This window comes from Halichoeres trimaculatus, unplaced genomic scaffold, assembly GCF_033239565.1.
Source record: "Halichoeres trimaculatus isolate MK-OKI-2021-1 unplaced genomic scaffold, fHalTri1.1 fHalTri1_scaffold_8, whole genome shotgun sequence".
Taxonomy (NCBI): domain Eukaryota; kingdom Metazoa; phylum Chordata; class Actinopteri; order Labriformes; family Labridae; genus Halichoeres; species Halichoeres trimaculatus.
In genome coordinates this window covers 11,898,868-11,917,671 of record NW_027437186.1, presented here as the reverse complement: position 1 = coordinate 11,917,671, position 18,804 = coordinate 11,898,868, and the positions used below count along the sequence as shown (strand labels likewise).

Sequence of the window (18,804 nt, the reverse complement as noted above, 5' to 3'; positions counted from 1 at the left end):
ACTCATTCAAATGGGCTCAAAATAACACCACATGCTTTTCACTGAGGAAGCCTTTGGGTCTTTCCATTGTGCGTGGAGCTGTGTTTTGTTATCTATCTTCACCGTGGCAACAGCTCTTTTGAAGTGATATGTCACAGCAGCACTGCTCTAAAGGTGTTATATACTGTAGCTCAAGCCATCAAAGTGTGCAAACAAAAAAGTCTTCCATTAATATTCTTTTATAAAGATAATAACTTCCTCTGCTAGAGGGTGAAGTTCAACTTAATATTCAGATCCAGTCTGGAGAGACTAAAGCACCAATTATCTTAAAATCCCAACACATTTTCTCATCCATCCCTGAGTCTGAGCGTGCTACACTTTACTACAGATGAGAAAATAAGTCCAACTGTAATTCATAACAGCTGATTGGGAAGATAAACTGTTCATTTTAAAGCAAAATCACACAAGATATCTTTGCTGTTAAGAAGAATCATCTTCTTTATGGAGCACTGACCTTCCTTTTTGTGGAAACTTGTTTTTAAGCGTTAGATTTTTGTTACAACACCTGGTTGTATTGAATGCCCCTCTTTGTACTTAGAGTGAGATGCACTGAATAAAACTGTAAACACAGTTAAGGTCAGGTATGACGCACAGGCAGAGAGAGTCACAGGTTTACCCACCTGTGTTTTCACATTCACGCATGGTGATCCTGTGTGCTGCCCCAGTTTCCCCGCATACTGGATCACTTGTGGACTAAAACAATCGTCTCCGTAGAAAGCCAGAGCCCAGGCTGGGCTGAAGCTGATACCCGGTCCTTCTGCTCTAGATCCAGGAAAGATGAGCCTCTCTGACACCACAGAGTCACTGTCCTCCATATCCTCCAAACAGTCCGGACTCATCTGCTCGTCGTGGGCCCCTGTCAGGCCTTCATCTCTCCCTGACAGACACTCAGCTTCAGAGGGGCTTTCATCGCTGCCCCCTGCTGAATACTCTCCTCCCTCCATGACCCCTGGATCTGAGCCGTCAGTGCTCATGCCTCCAACAGTAAACAGTGAAAGACGAGAGAGAAGGGGAGGAACAAAAAGGGACTGAATCACATGGAGCTGAAAAAAACTAACTGGGCTTGTGATAAAAATCAGAGGGAGAGAGATTTGAGGGTGGTTCTGTGCTAGCTGCGCTGAACCCTGCCATCGCTGCACAATGCATCCACTGTTTAAAAAATGAGCATAGAATTACACTTCAGCCTCCTATTTATCTATTTCTGTTTTCATCTGAAGTACCATGTTAGAGCCTGTTTGTAATCACAACCAAGAAAGATGAGGAATCTCTCAGTTAAACCGATGCAGATGAGAGGGTGCAGGTCTAATTTTACATTCCACTGGTCAGGAAGGAGTTACACACGAGAAAGCAACTGCTTTGGACTGTTGTGAATGTGTTTCAGTCTCAAATACAGCATCAAACAGTCCCTCACAGCTCTTTGACTGCTGCCAGCAGATGAATGAAATGAATGGTCAAAAATCAAAGGGGTTCAAAAAAACACTGTTGAATTTTTTTTACTCAAATTCAAAAAAATTAAAGCATCAAAAAAGTTTAACCTCAGAGCTCATATCTAGCTGATAACTGCATTTTCACTGCTGACTGTGCTGAATAAAATGTTTTGAATTCTAAAAACAGAAAGCTAGAAAACTAAACCAACAACAAAAATCAAGCTTTTAAAGATCTTAAAGATCCAACAGAGATTTTTGGAGTTAGTAATACACACTAGCTTAGACAAGTTAGGTTTTTGTCTTGGACAACAAAATTTATATTGTGTATCATATTGTGTCCCCTACCTCCAGAGATGAAGTTTTGACTCTCTTCTGACTTAATTTTCAAATCTTCGAGCGAAGCCTCATTTTCTCCTCGACATGTCAGGGTCTCAGCTCTGTCCCAGGAAACCACTGCAGAAGGTCTGGAAGTGTGAATGTTTCCATTCAGGTCGAAACAACCATGCAGGCAAACTTCCCTCCTCTCTGCCCAAGCTGTTGCTATCGAGGGTGGTGTATCAGCTGCCCTTTGCACACTCTTTGATGGAGGATGCTCATTAGAGGCGCTGCAGGAGGTACAATAGGGGAGAGGAAACACATACAGAGCGTTCAAAGCATCTGTTAATTAGCACTTATGTAAAGAATAATGTCCATCATGAGGACTTGAGTACGTTACTGAATGGAATAATTAAAGGGAAAAGCCAAGATTAAGATTTTACAAACTGCACAAACATGAACAAGGATCCAGGGCCAAACCATCTTAACATTATGAAATGTGATATCAATCTCTTATCTATCACTATCCCCCCCCCCCCCCCCCCCCCCCCTCTCTATGTATCTATCTATCTATCTATCTATCTATCTATGTATCTATCTATCTATGTATCTATGTATCTATCTATGTATCTATGTATCTATCTATATATATATATATATATATATATATATATATATATATATATATATATATATATATATATACATATACACACACACACACACAATGCAAAAAAATGAAATCCCATCAAGTGTTTTTGTCTAATTTGTATAGTAAAAACATGTTGTTATACTCAATAAGAGTCACATTTAGCTTATCTGTCCAGAAAAATGTCTTATTTCATCTCATGTAAAGACAAAAAAGAGGTCTGAATTGCTTGTAACAAGTGTAACAACAAATCTGCCAATGGGATACAGGTGAATGTCCCTTCTTTAAGACATTAATCTACTTTTAAGCAATTTTTTAGCTAATTTTCTTGTTCCATATGTATTTTGACAGACAGACAGCTAGCCTTCTATATATAGATAGATAGATAGATAGATAGATAGATAGATAGATAGATAGATAGATAGATAGATAGATAGATAGATAGATAGATAGATGGAAGACTCAAATTTAAGGATACCAATGGGTAAAACATGATACTATACAATATAGCAAAGTAAAACTAGACAGTCAAATTATATCTCATATTTGACACATGAGAAACAAACAAAGCTACATGAAACACTAACTTGTTCAGTACTTCATGGGGTATAATTAAACAGCATGACACACCACCACAGCACACAGTACATATGTGAGCATTGAAATAGACCACCTGTTGATATGGAAACTGAAATCCTCTCTGTATCTCACAGCTGATCCCTCTGAACAATCCACCCATCAGATAGACAGTGTCTGTCTGTAGCAGTGAAGCTGTGACTTCTTCCTGCCACAGCAGATCTAAGGGTCCATATAATACCCTTATTGTAAGAGCATGATCATCACATCGCCAAGATAAAACAGCATGTCTGACAGACAGGCTGGTCTCCGAGCTCGCCTCTAGTTCACATTAAAATGAGGTGGGAAGTGCAAAGCATGGAAGTCTTTGCCTTGATTCACTCATTCATTCATTCATTCACATCATAGAGCTGTTACCATAGGGACCATTTAAGCTGCAGGCTGAAGTTTATGTGTGAAGTGGTTGTTGTGTAAATGCTCATTTAAATGCTGTGTTTGAGTGTGATGCGTGAGTGTGCAGAGGAGAAGAGGTAATCTTCAGATGAGACTAGGCCTTCCATTCAGAACTCACAGAAGAATAAATTAAATCTGACCATGTGCGGCCAAATTCGGGGTCCTCTAACTTGGTCTCCTTAATTTTCCCCAAGTGGTCCTATTTTGATTAATTAATCCGAGAGAGATCATCGCTGTAACTCATAAAGCAGCCTAATTTCCTCATTTGACTAATCACACAAACAGTTACCTAATGTACAGTCATCAAGGATCGAGGATTAGAATAACAGAGGAAATGCATACCGGATCAGAGCTACTACATACTACTGCCCGGCCAAAAAAAGGTCACACACTCTAATATTTCATTGGACCACCTCTAGCTTTGATTATGGCATGCATTCGCTGTGGCATTGTGTCGATAAGCTTCTGCAATGTCACAAGATTTATTCCCACCCAGTGTTGCATTAATTTTACACCAAGATCTTACATTAGTGATGGTAGAGTCGGACCGCTGAGCAAAGTCTTCTCCAGCACATCCCAAAGATTCTCAATGGGGTTAAGGTCTGGACTCTGTGGTGGCCAATCCATGTGTGAAAATCAGTGGCGAACCGTGAGTACTACAGCTGGGCCTTCACCTCAGCCCCCAGAAAAGAAATCATCGCGGAAAAAAGTAGTTAACAAAAACATTTTTATTGAATAACTAAAATAAAAAAGCGGCTTTACATAAAACAATGACTAACATTATTAGGTGAGTTTACAAAACTTACTAAAATAACCTAAAATGATGAAGAAAATGTCTTTAGTTTTTATCTTTGTCAACCAGTGTCATACATATACTCGTTACTTTTACCCATCGAGAGTACTGGCAGGCTGCCAACACTCCTGAATATGGAGGGAGTCTCTCATTTTTTAAACCCTTTTTCTGGCTGTTCTCCTGGCTTGTGATTTCTCCTGATTGTCCCTTCACTTTAAGTATGCTCCTGTGATCGCTAATATTTTTTGAAAGTGAATCAAGTCCCGTACTTGGGCGTTATATCGAAAACTCAAAAACCATCCACCCCCTCTCTCTTAGTTGGTTTGATCCAAAGACGCTGCATCAGACCTCAGAGACGGAGACAGATAACTGTGCTGCACTTGTTGATGAAGAGTTGATCAGAGCATTAGCTGTTTTCTATCTTTCTTTTTTGGTGTTGACATGACATGTCTTGAGTTAAACTAACGTAGCTCTGCTCTAACGCAGCATCCTCTTCAATCAGGCGAGTCTAGAGCAGCGTGAATCATATAGTAAGAAGGCTGACTCTGAAATAGTGAAACGTGTGTCATTGTGAAGTTCTGTCTGTCTTCAGTGTGTGATGCACATACGAGCAGCACATGTACGCGACAGCGCTCTCTCTTTAGAACAGGGGAGAGTTCAGATGGAGGAGACTGACTGAGCCAGTGGAAGAGAGGGAGAATTCAATCCACAATGTCTTACATAGTGCCAGTGATAGATGAAGTATTAAGACATATCCACTAGCACGAGCGCGACCAGATGAAATTTTTACTCGCACACGCTAAAAAAAATGCTAACAAGCTAGCCACAACTTCGCTCTCGTCTTCTGCCATACCTCTCACCGCTCTCACCACTCTGCCCACTGTTCGGACTCCACGAAGGCCTATGCTCTCCTGTTTTTGTCCCGCCCCCCCAAAAATCAAATCGTGATTGGTCAATTTTCCTGTCTCTCTCCAAACCAAAACACACAGCCTTGCCTTCGTGAAGTCCTAACCACTTAACGAGCCAGCAAACCGGGCTCAGATAGAGATAACATGTTTCAAGACAGTAACCCTTTCATTGCTGAAGTGAACTTTGCAGCACACTTAATTTAAAAACTTACATGATGTATTAAATGTATTTTATTCAACTAAATGAGAATATATATATATATATATATATATATATATATATATATATATATATATATATATATATATATATATATATATATATATATATATATATAATATATATATATATATATATATATATATATATATATATATATATATATATATATATATATATATATTTTGGTCCAGATTTTTTAAGGCCTTCTCTGAAGGCCTAGAAGTCCCTGACGGTTCCCCACTGGTGAAAATGATGTCTAATGCTCCATGAACCACTCTTTCACAATCTGAGCCCGATGAATCCTGGCATTGTCATCTCGGAATATGGCCGCGCCATCAGGGAAGAAAAAACCCATTGATGGAATAACCTGGTCATTCAGTATATTCAGGTAGTCAGCTGACCTCATTCTTTGAGCACAGACTGTTGCTGAACCTAGACCTGACCAACTGCAGCAACCCCAGATCAGAGCACTGCCCCCACAGGCTTGGACAGTAGGCCCTAGGCATGATGGGTGATCACTTCATCTGCCTCTCTACTTACCCTGATGGCCCATCACTCTGGAACAGGGTCAGTCTGGACTCATCAGACCACATGACCTTCCGTTGCTTCAGAGTCAAATCTTTATCCTCCCTAGCAAACTGAAGCTTTTTTTTTTCTAGTTAGCCTCACTGATTGCTGACTGACAGTGGTCAGACTCTACCATCATCAATGCAAGATCTTGGAGAAAAATTAATGCAACATTGGATGGAAATAAATCTTGTAATATTGCAGAAGCTTATGGAAATAATGCCACAGGGAATGTATGCTGTAATCAAAGCTAGAGGCGTTGCAACAAAATAGAGTGTGTGGCCTTGTTTTTTGATGGTGACTTTTTTTTTTGGCCTGGCAGTGTATTTTAGTTGCCACATTTCTTTTCTTGTCTCATTTAAGTCCATCAGGAGAGGTTTGCTGAGGAGTATTAGTTGTGGAGGGTAGATGTCTACATCAGCAAGCAAGTCCAGGCATGCAGGCAACCTAAGCTGCCAGTTTGCACCATTGACATGCATCATTCTCACAATCATCCAACAAATACAAATAAAATCTTTGTTTTAACCTGACATGCCGAGGCAGTTAGCGAATACCTGTGAATGTTTTGAAACTTAATAAATACAGTTAATGTCGATGTTAGTGGAGAACATGTTGGAAGAGCTGTATTTGTACTTTTGGCATAACACAGTGTAAAGTCAAACCCACAAAATGAGTGGTAATGAGAGAACACAGTACTCAAGCTGCCCACACAGACTTAATCCAGTTTGTCTAGAAAGAGGAATTTGTTTTGAGGAAAAAAGAGGCACTAGAGTTTTGAGCTGTACTCACCGTGTTGATGGGCTGTAGTTTACCAGGCAGTGCAGCACACCCAGCAAGTCTTCTTCCCAGTACAGATGACTGAACCTCTCCCTCACCACACTAGCAAAGCTGTGGTACTGGAGGTCCTTCAAAGAGAAGATGTACTCACCTTGGAAAGGGAAAAAAAATATTCAAATCAATGTGTCTGAAAAACTCTAGACAGGATAGTGGAGAGGGTTGTTGCTTTTGTGAAGGAGCTGTGTGGTGCTAAAGGGGCAGTTTGCAGATTTTTTACACAACTTGGACAAAGAGATCTCTGTTCCTTCATTAATATCGGGATAAATTTTCCATCCTGACGTCAACAGACAGCAAAAGTATGAAATGTAAGTTAAAGTTTTCTTTATTTCTCCACCTGAGGACATCCAGGAGATTGGTCAGCTGTCACAGTGGAAAACTGTTGCCGTAAGAGAGCCAGCGTAACTTTGTAAAATCCATGTGCAGCAGACATGGATTGTGTGTGTGTGTGTGTGTGTGTGTGTGTGTGTGTGTGTGTGTGTGTGTGTGTGTGTGTGTGTTGATATTCATGGAATGAAATCTGATAACAATTAATATATTTCCAAGAGAGTTTTTTTTTGTTACAAAAAAAACTTAAAAGAAATATTACCAAACAGGAACCTAACACTCTCACACAAACCTCCAATGCCACTTTGCTGTTATCCAAGACATAATTTTCAATATAAAAGTTTGTATCTCTATCAACAGCGTTTGTTGAATTCACTTAATTAAAAAAATATATTCTTAATGTCTTTTATTTTTTATACATTTTTTTAAAAGATCAGGTAATTTTCACCACCCCTCCATTCTCTGATAACTTAAAAAATGATTTAGCTTAATAGTTTGTCTGAAGCCTTAAGGTAACTTTGTCTAAGGATCCACTTCATTTTTCTTTTGTTCTGGTATAATTGCTAAAAAATGGACTCCAAAGGTTTTTTTTCTTTATTTCCTTTAGAGTTTCACGGATTCTCTCATTCCATCAGATAAAGTTAGAACTTTGATATTTGCTCAGTGCCTGCACTGAATCAAACCTGACTCAAGAATTCATTTGTTCAATGTTTGTTTGTCCAGACATCTCCTCACCTTCAACAAAGAGCCATACGCTGGACTCCCATCAGATCTGTATGCATCCCATCTCTGCTTTGTGAGAGACTGCGTGCTCTCTAAATTGTCAACTTACTCAAGCTTTGTGTTAAGTCCGACACATGGCAGGACTGCAATACAGCTTGAGTCCTACATTTCCTAAGTTACCCAACCCCGTGATAACCCCCCTCCTTATTCATGTTTGGCTGTACAACCTCAAACCCGTTGACCCCTGGCCTGGCTGTGACTCATTATGTCAGTTTGTTGTTACAGTTGTGCTAAATTCAGTTTGTTTTTGAACCAGTTTGTTTCATTTTGAAAGTCACCCATTATTATTTAGTTAACATGCATGACTTCCTGTCCTGCTTGATCTGCTCTGTGTAAATTGGTGCGTTTTTGCCCAGGAAACCTGCAAAACTTGAGGTCTGTATCTGATCTGACCTGCTGGAGCTGAGATACAGCCAGAGAGCAGTGGAACAGAGCCATTATCAGTCAACACATCTGGAAAAAGATCTGATGTGATATGGCCGTCATAGTTCTCACCAAACTACACTGTCTGTGTTTCTCTCTCTGGGTTCTGGGTCTCTATCTGTATGCATCTCTCTACATCTCCTCATGTCTTTCTCTCTCAGGTTTAGACCTGTGGAGGTTTTAAGAATGCAAAATTAAGATAACGTCCTTTGTGATTTATATAAATAAAGTTGGACTGACTGGTTGATTATTTGATTCAAGAGATTGCCTCGCTGAAACTGTAATTGCTCTGTGAAAAGCAAATCAACCCTTATATTATGATCATCTAAAAAATACCTACCCATTGCAATGTCCTCATGTCCATTGTCCAAGCCCCCATTAAGCAAAAACTCTCCTTTGAGCAGGTCAATCACCTCCTGCAGGGCAGGGTGGACTTTAGCTAAGGTGGAGTCTGGAGGAGACTGGTCTTCATCCTGTGTTTCTGGATCTGTTTGTCTGTAACAGTCTCTGGGTGAACAGCGTTCCAGTGTGCTGTCAGAAATGATAGAGCTTCCTTTGAAAAAATATGATTGCGGGTCATAATGCCGGTGTTCAGGCTCATCCAGACAGTTATTACATTGATCATCATCAGAGCTCTCAGGAGCTGTGATTAGTCTTTGCAGAGGCTGTGGCACCATCGAGAGATTTATGTCCAGCCCTAGAAATGACTCGGGAGCCCGTACATGAACAGGCACCAGGGATAGATGTCCAGTCCTGGGGTCCTGGTGGAAGAGGTAATTGTTGAAAACACCACAGCCATTCAGGTTTGAGGATAACTGCTGAGGAAGAGAGACTGCCATGCAGGAAACATCGGTGAGTGAAGAAGCATTGTTGGCCAGTGTGTCATCGCTGCAGGTTGTAGTTAATCCTGCCTGACTGACGGGCAGCTCTTGTGTTTGAAGATTAGGTTCAGACCTCGTACAATAGGAGTACGCTGGGTGTGTAGTGAAATCAAGGCCTCTGTCCTCAATGCTTTCACAGCTTTTCCTCAATCCATCCACAGTACTGAAAAAGAAATGAAACAGTTTCACATTTCACTTTAAACTAGCACAGAGATTTAATTCAAACTCACATCTGTGTTTCAATTAGAGAGATACAAACCCCCCCCCCCAACTAAATCAGGAGGTATATCTATGTAGTGGGTCTGAGTTTACTACCGGTACATATGAAGTGTCACCGTGCTTCAAGTTTTTGGACTCTTTCGTTGTTTCTTATTTGGTTGGCTTTGAAGGTAGACGTGAACTCTACTGTTAAAGCCATGTTTTTGTGGACACACTCTACAAACAATGTAGGATACTGCTGGCTAAAGAGCAAAATGGCATTAACAATTTTTTTTTAATTCCTGCCAGAGTCCTGCATTCCTGTTAATGAGTTAGGACAAAAAACCTTATTTGGACATCTATCAGGACATTGGAGTGCTAATGTTTTACAAACTGTACACACATGAACGAAGAACAAGGATCCAAGGCCAAACCATCTTAACATTATAAATATGATATTGTGACTAGGGATGGGTACTTTTATTAGGTACTTTTATAGGTAAAGACTAAATTCTGTACAAAATACCAAGTACCGATTCACATAAATCCAAAAGGTACCATGTTTAGGTACCTAAATGCATCCTTGTGACTGTGAGGAAGTGGAAGAGTAGGGAATTTTCCATGCTAGACATGAACACAGCATTGCAAGTTTACATATTGAAGAATACATTTATTTAACTGAAAAACTTGTATACTTTATTATTAAAAAAATGAGATTTTTTAACACATTAACACCACAAAGTACCACAAATTGGTACCATTGAGTACAGGTATCGATTGCCAAGTACTGGGCATCATTACCGTATTGTTTCAAATGTGAAAGGTGCCCATCCCTACTTGTGACAAGGTTTGTTACTACACAAGCACACAATACAGTGTGCGATCATAAATACAAAAGGATACTATATATGAAAAAATATAATATCTGAGACTATCTGATATGATACCAGGCAACCATGTAATGCATTAGAGTGAACATTTAAGTAGTACCTTTCGTAAGCTAACCAATGATAGAGTTTCCTCAAAAAATGATGTTGAATTACAGTCATTAATCTTAGCTATAAATCAAAATATGACCTCATCACTTGGCATCTTGCAAAATACTGACTTTAACAAAAACAAAGTATTATCTTTGACTTTTTAAAATAAATGCATTCTTTGGTAGAGACTACATTTTTATGACAGTTGACGATGGTGCTCGTGGGAAATGCAAAATTTAACCCTTAAAAACCCAACTGATTCAATCCAAAGGGTTCACCAGAATCACGATGCCATTAAAATCCTTACGGACAAAATTTGCCCCATGCATCTCCGGTTGGACATTGCTCCATCACGGTGCCAGATCAAATAGGTTTCTATTCAAGCCAATGTGTCAACTTACACTGTTGACATACAAACCTCTCTGTTGCTGTCCAGCTGCATCCCTGCTCTGGCAGATGCAGCAGACACACAACTGTGCTTTATTTGATGGATGCCAGAGCTGTGGCGTGTCAGCTCATCATATTGCAAATTGGGTGGGACAGGAAATTGAGCAGGCAAACCTACACATCTATAAAGAGCCAGTAACTTTCTAAATAAAAAATGTGACAAAACCAGATTGTATTTAGCAGAGCCAGGTTTGAGGTTTTACGTCCCAACATAAATGAGACAAGGCTCATCAGCGGAGTGGGAAGTTTTATTTTAAAGAACATCATACCCTTCGATGGCAGCTCCAGTGTCTGGCTCCTCCCCCTCTGAGTCCCCTTCACTGGTTAGGATAATGGGAGAAAAGTGTGTGGCAGTGGAAGTGAAGGCTTCTGGGAGTTGAAGTTCTGTGTGGACTGGGTAGCTGTAGGGAACAGGGCCAGGCACAGGAGCCAGTCGGCTCTCAGTGGCCGTGGGCACAAAGCCTACACACAGTTACAACAGTGCCAGTTACAATATCAGTGATATTGTCTCATGCAGTGCACATCATATTTTATAAAACATGTGTTTAACATCTGAAGGTACAGTTTGGTTTTATTTTACTGAATACTCAACGGTCATGTCTGTCTATGTCCAAAAACTACAGATTTAACAGACTAATTTGGGCATGAATAACTTGATGTACTCCACATTTTAAAATGAACAGTGTTGCATGAGGGTCTTTTATTATAGTGTCAAGCTGTCCTACCGCTGTTGTTTAGTACAGACTCTTCACACGAGCTTTGATGAGTGTCACTTGAATTCAAACCATCTGCATCACCGGGTTTCGAGGCTGGCTGAAGGAAAATACATTTATATCATTACAATGACTGAGAGAAAAAACAACAGGACGGACAAAGAGCATAACAAGAGACAAAGTCAAACAGAGAACCATAAAATACACAGTTAATAAGCAGAGAAAGAAACCTGAACGTGTCTGTGGTGAAAACAAACGGAAAGCTTACTGGGTGGACTCTGCTGATGAGGTCGCTCCAAACCGTCTCAGCACTCGTTCCCTGACGTAACAAGTAGTCACGACAGCTCTGAAACAGGTTCACATGAAAACGAGAGTGATAAATAAACAGCACACTTCACACGCAATCACAGATGATGATCAGATAAATACTGCCCTGAAATAGATGAAGGGTTTGTCAAATCCAGGATGTGGAAAACTAAGAGCTGCTTTCAAAAATAACTGACAGCACAACAACAAAAGGAAGAAGATCTCCATGAGGGGGCTTTAGACAAAATAAGGAGACACTTTTAAAAACTGGATTAAATTACTTCAATGGTAAGCCTATTTTTTGTAGCATGTCCACTCTGATAAGTGCTTCGTGTCAACTCATGGAGTCTTTGCCATGGCACATGTGAAGAAAAGGACGCACATACGTTTTCTACTTGATTTAAAACCTAAGCCCTTGATGATCTCAGTTATAAAAACAAAACTATAAAGACAGTCCCTCCTCTTACTGATGGCCCTGTTTCGCTTTTAAAGTCACATGAAACATTAAAGGATAAGTTCAGTTTATACAGCTTTTACATTGTTTATAGAATGAAGTAGAACAAAATACTCACCCAGAAGGCTTTCCTGATCCAAGCAGTGCTTCGGGAGATATTAAGATCCAAAATCGTGCAGCAGACGTCTGTATAATGGGATTCATCGGGGCATAGACAGCGCCGCTCCTAAAACTGCATTAAGTGTCCAAAAACTCGTGTTTTTCACCAACATTCCATCATGGTCCGCTCCGTGCTAGTCCTCTGTTGCAGTCTGTGTCACTCCAGATAGCGCTGTGTGGCTGTAATGACCTCTGAACTGACGAAGACTTTGTTTACGTTTGTCCCTCGAAGAAAGGAGTCAGCTCTTCAGAGAGAACTGCGCATGCGCAGTTCTCTCTGAAGAGCTGACTGCACATGCGCAGTTCTCTCTGAAGAGCTGACTCCTTTCTTCGAGGGGCAAGTGTAATCAGTTCAGAGGTCAGTACAGCCACACAGCGCTGTCTGGAGTGACACAGACTGCAACAGAGGACTAACCCGGAGCGGACCATGATGGAATATTGGTGGAAAACACAAGTTTTTGGACGATTAATGCAGTTTTAGGAGTGGCGCTGTCTATGCCCTGATGGATCCTATTATACGGACGTCTGCTGCACGATTTTGGATCTTAATATCTCCCGAAGCACTGCTTGGATCAGGAAAGCCTTCTGGGTGAGTATTTTGTTCTACTTCATTCTATAAACAATGTAAAAGTTGTATAAACCGAAATTATCCTTTAATAAAAGGTTGACTATATAGCAGAAAGGAAAAACCAGCTGCTATGTAAAAATGAAATTTGTTTGTATAACATATTTCATTTCTAAAATAAATCATATTTATTTGGATTTGAAAAGCAATTCCTTCGGGCAAAATTTTGCCAGATTATGGTCTGAGTAATGGATGCACCGATCCAATCAGTCTACTACAGGTTTAAAAAGTTAGATTGGATATCAGTAAAACGGGGTTCAGATCTACATCACTCAGTTCTATCCTGTGTTCACTCAGTTCTATTCTGTGTTAATCAATGCCACCTGTGTAATTTGGCTAGGCAGAGTCAAAATATCACGAAGGTAGATAACTACAGCGACCCTGCAGTTTGGACATATATCATGCTTGTTACAATATATAGGACAGTGACAAATAAGGGTTGGTTTCAAAACTCTGCTTTAAACTTGTTAAAACAACATGTTAGATGTTTGTCTGAATGTGTAGTTTGCATTTATTAAGTATAACATTTCTACCATTTTAACCAATTAAAGAACTGTCATATGGTGAAATCACAAAAGCATGACAAGTATTAAATAATTCACCCTTATAGAGGTTATGCAAGTGTACTGATTAAATAAGTTATGAAATATCAACTCAAGGTATTTTAAGATATTTCATTTGTAAGCTTGACCATATGTTTTTTGTTGTACTGAGCAAGTCAGTATGCAGCAGCCATCACTATTTCTCTCTGTTTTAGGGTAAAATCATATTTATAGTAACTTGTTTGGGATATATCAAATTTTTTTCTATAAGAAACATTGGTTATACCAATTGACATTTATCAGTTTCACCAACTCTCCATGTCTTTTGTTCACTGTTGGATTTTACAGTTTAAATGTGATTCCTATTAGTGAATGCAACAATAGAGTATTATATATTCTTTAAAGACAGCATGAAAAAACAATCATTACCTTTTTAGCCATGACAATGGAAGGTCTCTCTATCGGCGTCCTCTTGGCCATCTCCAGCAGCAGCCTCTTCAGTTTGCGTGGCATCGCCAGCTTTTGATTGGGTGATAAACTGAACTTGGCCGTCGCCCAGAGAATGGCAGCAACTCCATACACACAAACCTGAGCCATGAGAAAGAGAGGAAAAGAAAGGATGGGTGGGCTATAAATAAAGGAAATAAAAAGTGATGGTAAAACACTGTAGAAGACACTAATGCAGCTACGACAGGCAGACCTTCTCTGTCACAATCCCATGATCCTGATATTCAGGAGCAAGGAAAAACTCATCTCTGGCTCCTGCAAAGAAAAATGAAGAAAGTTCTTGAAGTCAACAAATTTGTTAGGGCACCAGTGCTCAACACTGGTGCCATAACAAATTTGTAAGTAAAGAAAAAAATGAATAAGACAAAAAAAAAAAAAAACTGTTAAACAGTTTCATCAGAGACTGAATGGGACTGAAGAAAACTCACCTAGGTTTTTAGGTTTTAAGAAAAGCACTTCACCCTCAGAGCCCACATGAACTGTGTCCAGGCACAAATAGGCTAGTAGGGAAGAAGAGAAGAGAGAACAATTGTGATATTAATATTTAAAAATAATGTTGACACTGTTAAACATTTATTTTATTAAACACAAATTATTTTGGCTAATGTTATAAATTTTCTGTATTGGTTTCATGCATTAAGGGGTTAAGTTTACTTGGGAAGTCGATGTATGTCTGCAGTGATGACAGGCAGGTGTAACACAGAGCCCAGAGCTCATTCACGGTCAGCCTTCGTTCACATCGAGTCAGTAACTCTCTGAGAGAGATCCACTGGACAGGATATAAAGAACAAACAGGGTGTAAAAATCAATGTATAACAACTTTTTTTTCTATTTTATGGATCAACAGTTATCTATCTAGAGGAAGTGTCTATTTTTCAAATTTTCCTGTCTAATCTGCTTCAAAAATCTGTTTAAGAAACAGACAGGTGAAGTCAGGTAGACTACATCCATCTATTGTACAGTCTATGGCGTGTGAATACCTCATTTGACACTTTTCTGTCATGTGTCATGAAGCACCAAAGGTGGTTGTTGTCATATTGGAAATACAGATTTCAACTAACTTCTAGCTACTGGCTAGGCCAGTAATACAGAAAGAAAGGTGACAAACTTGACATCTGGCAAACGGCCACAACCTGCCCACCTGTCTTTGTTGCCACAGTTATCAAAACATCATGTTTAATCATAACAATGTTTCATTATGAGATCTACAGGGTTTCCTGGGATTTTAGCCACAAGTGAACACTTGAAAAACCCAAGTTTATTTGTGAAAAGTGCTGCTTGAGTGGAGCTCTGACAGCCCAGAATATGATGCTAAGGTTGAGAAACAGTCTGTAAGAAGTGTAGGTTTCAGAAATGGAAGCTCACCTCGTCCTGAGATTCTTCGTTGAGACACAGCATGCTTTTGGTCATGTAGTTGTTAGGGATGTAGAGGCTGTGATTCAGTGAGCTCTGCTCTTTAGAAGAGTCCTGCTCCTGCTCCAGGTCCTGACATGACGTACAGGGAGAAGCTGAATCCTGGGTGCAGCTAATGGACTCACATTCAGGATCCTCTTGGATGTTTGTTTCTGCACTGCATAATGTTTCTGCAGTGTCCTCATTTTCTTCAGACATTTTTCTGTCCACAAACGAGTTCCCATAATCCTCAGTGCTGCTGTGCGGGTAGGACTCACAGGACTTGCCCCGCTCCAGTCTTTCAAGTCTGTTACTCCACATAGACCTGCAGCTCAAGCGTTCATCAGCTCCTATCTCACTGAGGTCAGACACAGGTACGCTGATATCTCCGTGTGCAGCCGGGGAGAGACAAGGGGGGTTGTTGGAGTCTGGGACTGAGCAGGAACGGTTTAAAGCCCCCCTGCCTCGGGTCAGTCTCTGCTGGGCTCTCCTCCTCACTGGAGAGCTGTTGTATGATCTGCAGTCCAACTCGTCTGCAAGGATCAAACCGTCTCCTTCACTGCCGTCTATGTCCTCGGCCCAGAGAGAGGAATCCCAGCCCCCACACACCTGCGGATTTCAGTACACCGTTATGAGTATGAGCAGGGGTAAAAGTAAGTCAGTACAGCCCGGTACTGCATACCACAAAAAGATTCAGTGGGGGTACGCAGTACCAGGATGATGAGAGGGCAGCTGCCTGCTAAAGCCCTCATTCAGAACCAGTCACAGCCGCACTCTGGGTCAGAAAATAGATCTGCTAGTAATACGTAGTCTTGAAATCTATTTTGTCCATTTAAAAATTCATTTTAACTCAATCTGAATTGTGTCTGAACTGTCTGTCCTGTGTTATAGTCTATCATGGATAGAGACTTGGCTGGGTATGTCCCACTCTTCCTCAAGGCGTCTCTCCCCTCCCCTCAAAGACAGCCTGGTGGTCTCCTCTGTGCCCATAGCTTTCAAGTCACCCATTTTGTCTGGGAATCTACCATACCTTACCCCTCTTTTTTTCTCATTAAGAAAGGATATATTTTCTTTCTTCCTGCATTTCAGAAGTGATGGGAGTCACGTATGCGATAGTTCATGTTTGCACTATGAGAACAACGTGTGTAATCCATATGGCCATGGCTGATTGAGAAGTTGTTTGACTTTTACCCAAGTTGAGTCCTGTCTTTCACTGTAACTCCCTCTATTCCTCCATTTAGTTCAAATCCATCCATTGAGGCGGGGTGTACACTGGCGAGCAGGGGCTTGTCCAGACTTTTTGGATTTGGGGGCCCCAAACAGAGCACTGAGGATTATGTGAGCCCACACTCCAATGTCATTTATTTTTGCTTATTTGACAGATACAGGATCAACAGACTACAGCTTTGACAAAAAAGTGGCTTGCATTCTAACTTATTTTTAAAACCGAATAATCACTTAAGTAACTAAATTAGTTTTTAAAAGAGATTACTTTTTCAAGGTTTAGCCAAAGCTTACCATAACCATAGCTGCCAAGTATCCTGGTTTGGTCAGGGAACTGACCTGTTTTACCCTTTTATACCTAGTTGGGACAGCTCACAGTGGGTGCTGCAAAATTTCCCTTCGTCTGTGCTTAGCCTTCAAAACATGTATCACATGTTTATCATCTTTACGTTCATTGAAAAATGTTCCAATTAAAATTAGTAGGAGAGTAAGCAGTAATGTTTTTATGTTGTGTGGTTCAGTTGTAACAATACAGAACAAAGAAACTGCTTATGAGTTAACAACCAGAAATTTCACCCTGCAGTAAATGAGTGCATATCCGCATCTGTTTCTTAAACACAGTGGTTGCTATGGGGTGGAATTGATGAATTTGATTTAATGCACTTGGACCTTTCCCAAAACTGGTCCACAGACAAGTACACCAACAAAATTCCCCATATTCTCATGGTTGGCGGCCTGAATTTCAGTATTTTACTGTAGGTCTTTGGAGTCATAGGCCTACAGTACAATATTGTTTAATTTTTTTAGGTTTTGACTTTGCTATTACAAAATGCATGAAGTGAGAGGGAGATGGAGGTTTTGGTTATAGAAATGGCAAGAATTTAGAACTACTTTCACCCCTGAGAATAAGTCAGTCACAACACAAAAACACAACATTTGAACTGATACAGTCATGTGAGCAGTGAACAAAAACCTGGGCTGAAACTTTATAAAAGGATAGAAAAAGCAAAATTTTCCCTCTCTGAATTACAAGAAGGCATGAGCACCCATATGTTTTATCCTGGGTTTGAGGCAAAAGATAACTTCACAATCAGCTTTTTAGGTTACAGTTTTACAAGCTTGGACACAAACTGACAAATCAGCATAAAATGAGCTAACAAGCCCATGTACCACTGGACAGCCCAGCATCTGGATGACAGCCTTCAGTTTGTCTTATTGTCTGTTTCTCTTCATTGCCAAACTGTCTGCTGCCACACTGTGCTACACACCTGTTTCCTCGACACGCCGTTAGCTTTAGCAGAAGTATCCGCACACAGCTCTTTGGTATTATCATCTGAGCTCAGTCTTTTAAGCAGACATCTGGGTTTGGGATGCTGCCATCTCGCTTCCCAGGAGCCTTCCTGTCCATCTGTGGATACACAAAGAGAGCAATTAGTACCAGTGGAAATCACAGCAGACACCAGACTGTTACAATATGTGAATTAAATGATAAGAAGACCTTGAAAGGTTGATACTGATTCGATGGAGAGCACCCGTCGTCCAACAGAGGAGAGCTTCCTGCATACAGCGGCAGACGAGGCAGGAGACAGGCGGGCTTCAGCCAGAGACAGGATGTCCTGGAGAGTTAAACATGCAGGATTGCAAAAATGAAGATATAATACATTAAAAAAGTGATTAAAAAAACAGAAAAGTATTCCAGGGTGGATACAGATAAAGGAATGAGGATTTTTGTTGAAATCAATTATTACTTGAATGTCTTTCAACAGATGAGATTTACATGTTGATACAGTATTTAGTGTAATGCAAAGAGGTCACCAACCTTTTTGAGACTGAGGGTTACCTCAAGGGAACTAAGTGATACAAAGGGTTACTTGTCTGATACTAAATTTCTGAACAAAATTGCACATCACACATCAATTGTGCAGATCACTTTCTTAATAACAATAGCAATACTAGTAGTAGTAGTAGTAGTAGTAGTAATATGATGTGAAGAGACCGCTCACACCTCAGTGTTAATTATTCCACAATTATTAATGATTTATACAACAATGATGGTAGG

At 40.2% G+C, this 18,804-nt stretch overlaps 1 protein-coding gene across 1 annotated transcript in view; it reads right to left on the bottom strand.

The window, feature by feature from the left end:
* kndc1 (kinase non-catalytic C-lobe domain containing 1) overlaps nt 1-18,804 on the bottom strand; it is a 63,094-nt gene that overhangs the window by 22,471 nt on the left and 21,819 nt on the right. The window contains exons 5-18 of the mRNA XM_074675329.1: nt 18,244-18,361; nt 18,014-18,153; nt 15,495-16,130; nt 14,784-14,898; nt 14,558-14,629; nt 14,323-14,384; nt 14,052-14,210; nt 11,805-11,882; nt 11,549-11,636; nt 11,093-11,285; nt 8,658-9,361; nt 6,740-6,878; nt 1,812-2,071; nt 660-1,015 (exon numbers count right to left, since the gene is read on the bottom strand). Coding sequence (XP_074531430.1) covers nt 660-1,015; nt 1,812-2,071; nt 6,740-6,878; nt 8,658-9,361; nt 11,093-11,285; nt 11,549-11,636; nt 11,805-11,882; nt 14,052-14,210; nt 14,323-14,384; nt 14,558-14,629; nt 14,784-14,898; nt 15,495-16,130; nt 18,014-18,153; nt 18,244-18,361 — 3,120 coding nt within the window. The remainder of the gene's footprint in view (nt 1-659; nt 1,016-1,811; nt 2,072-6,739; nt 6,879-8,657; nt 9,362-11,092; nt 11,286-11,548; nt 11,637-11,804; nt 11,883-14,051; nt 14,211-14,322; nt 14,385-14,557; nt 14,630-14,783; nt 14,899-15,494; nt 16,131-18,013; nt 18,154-18,243; nt 18,362-18,804) is intronic.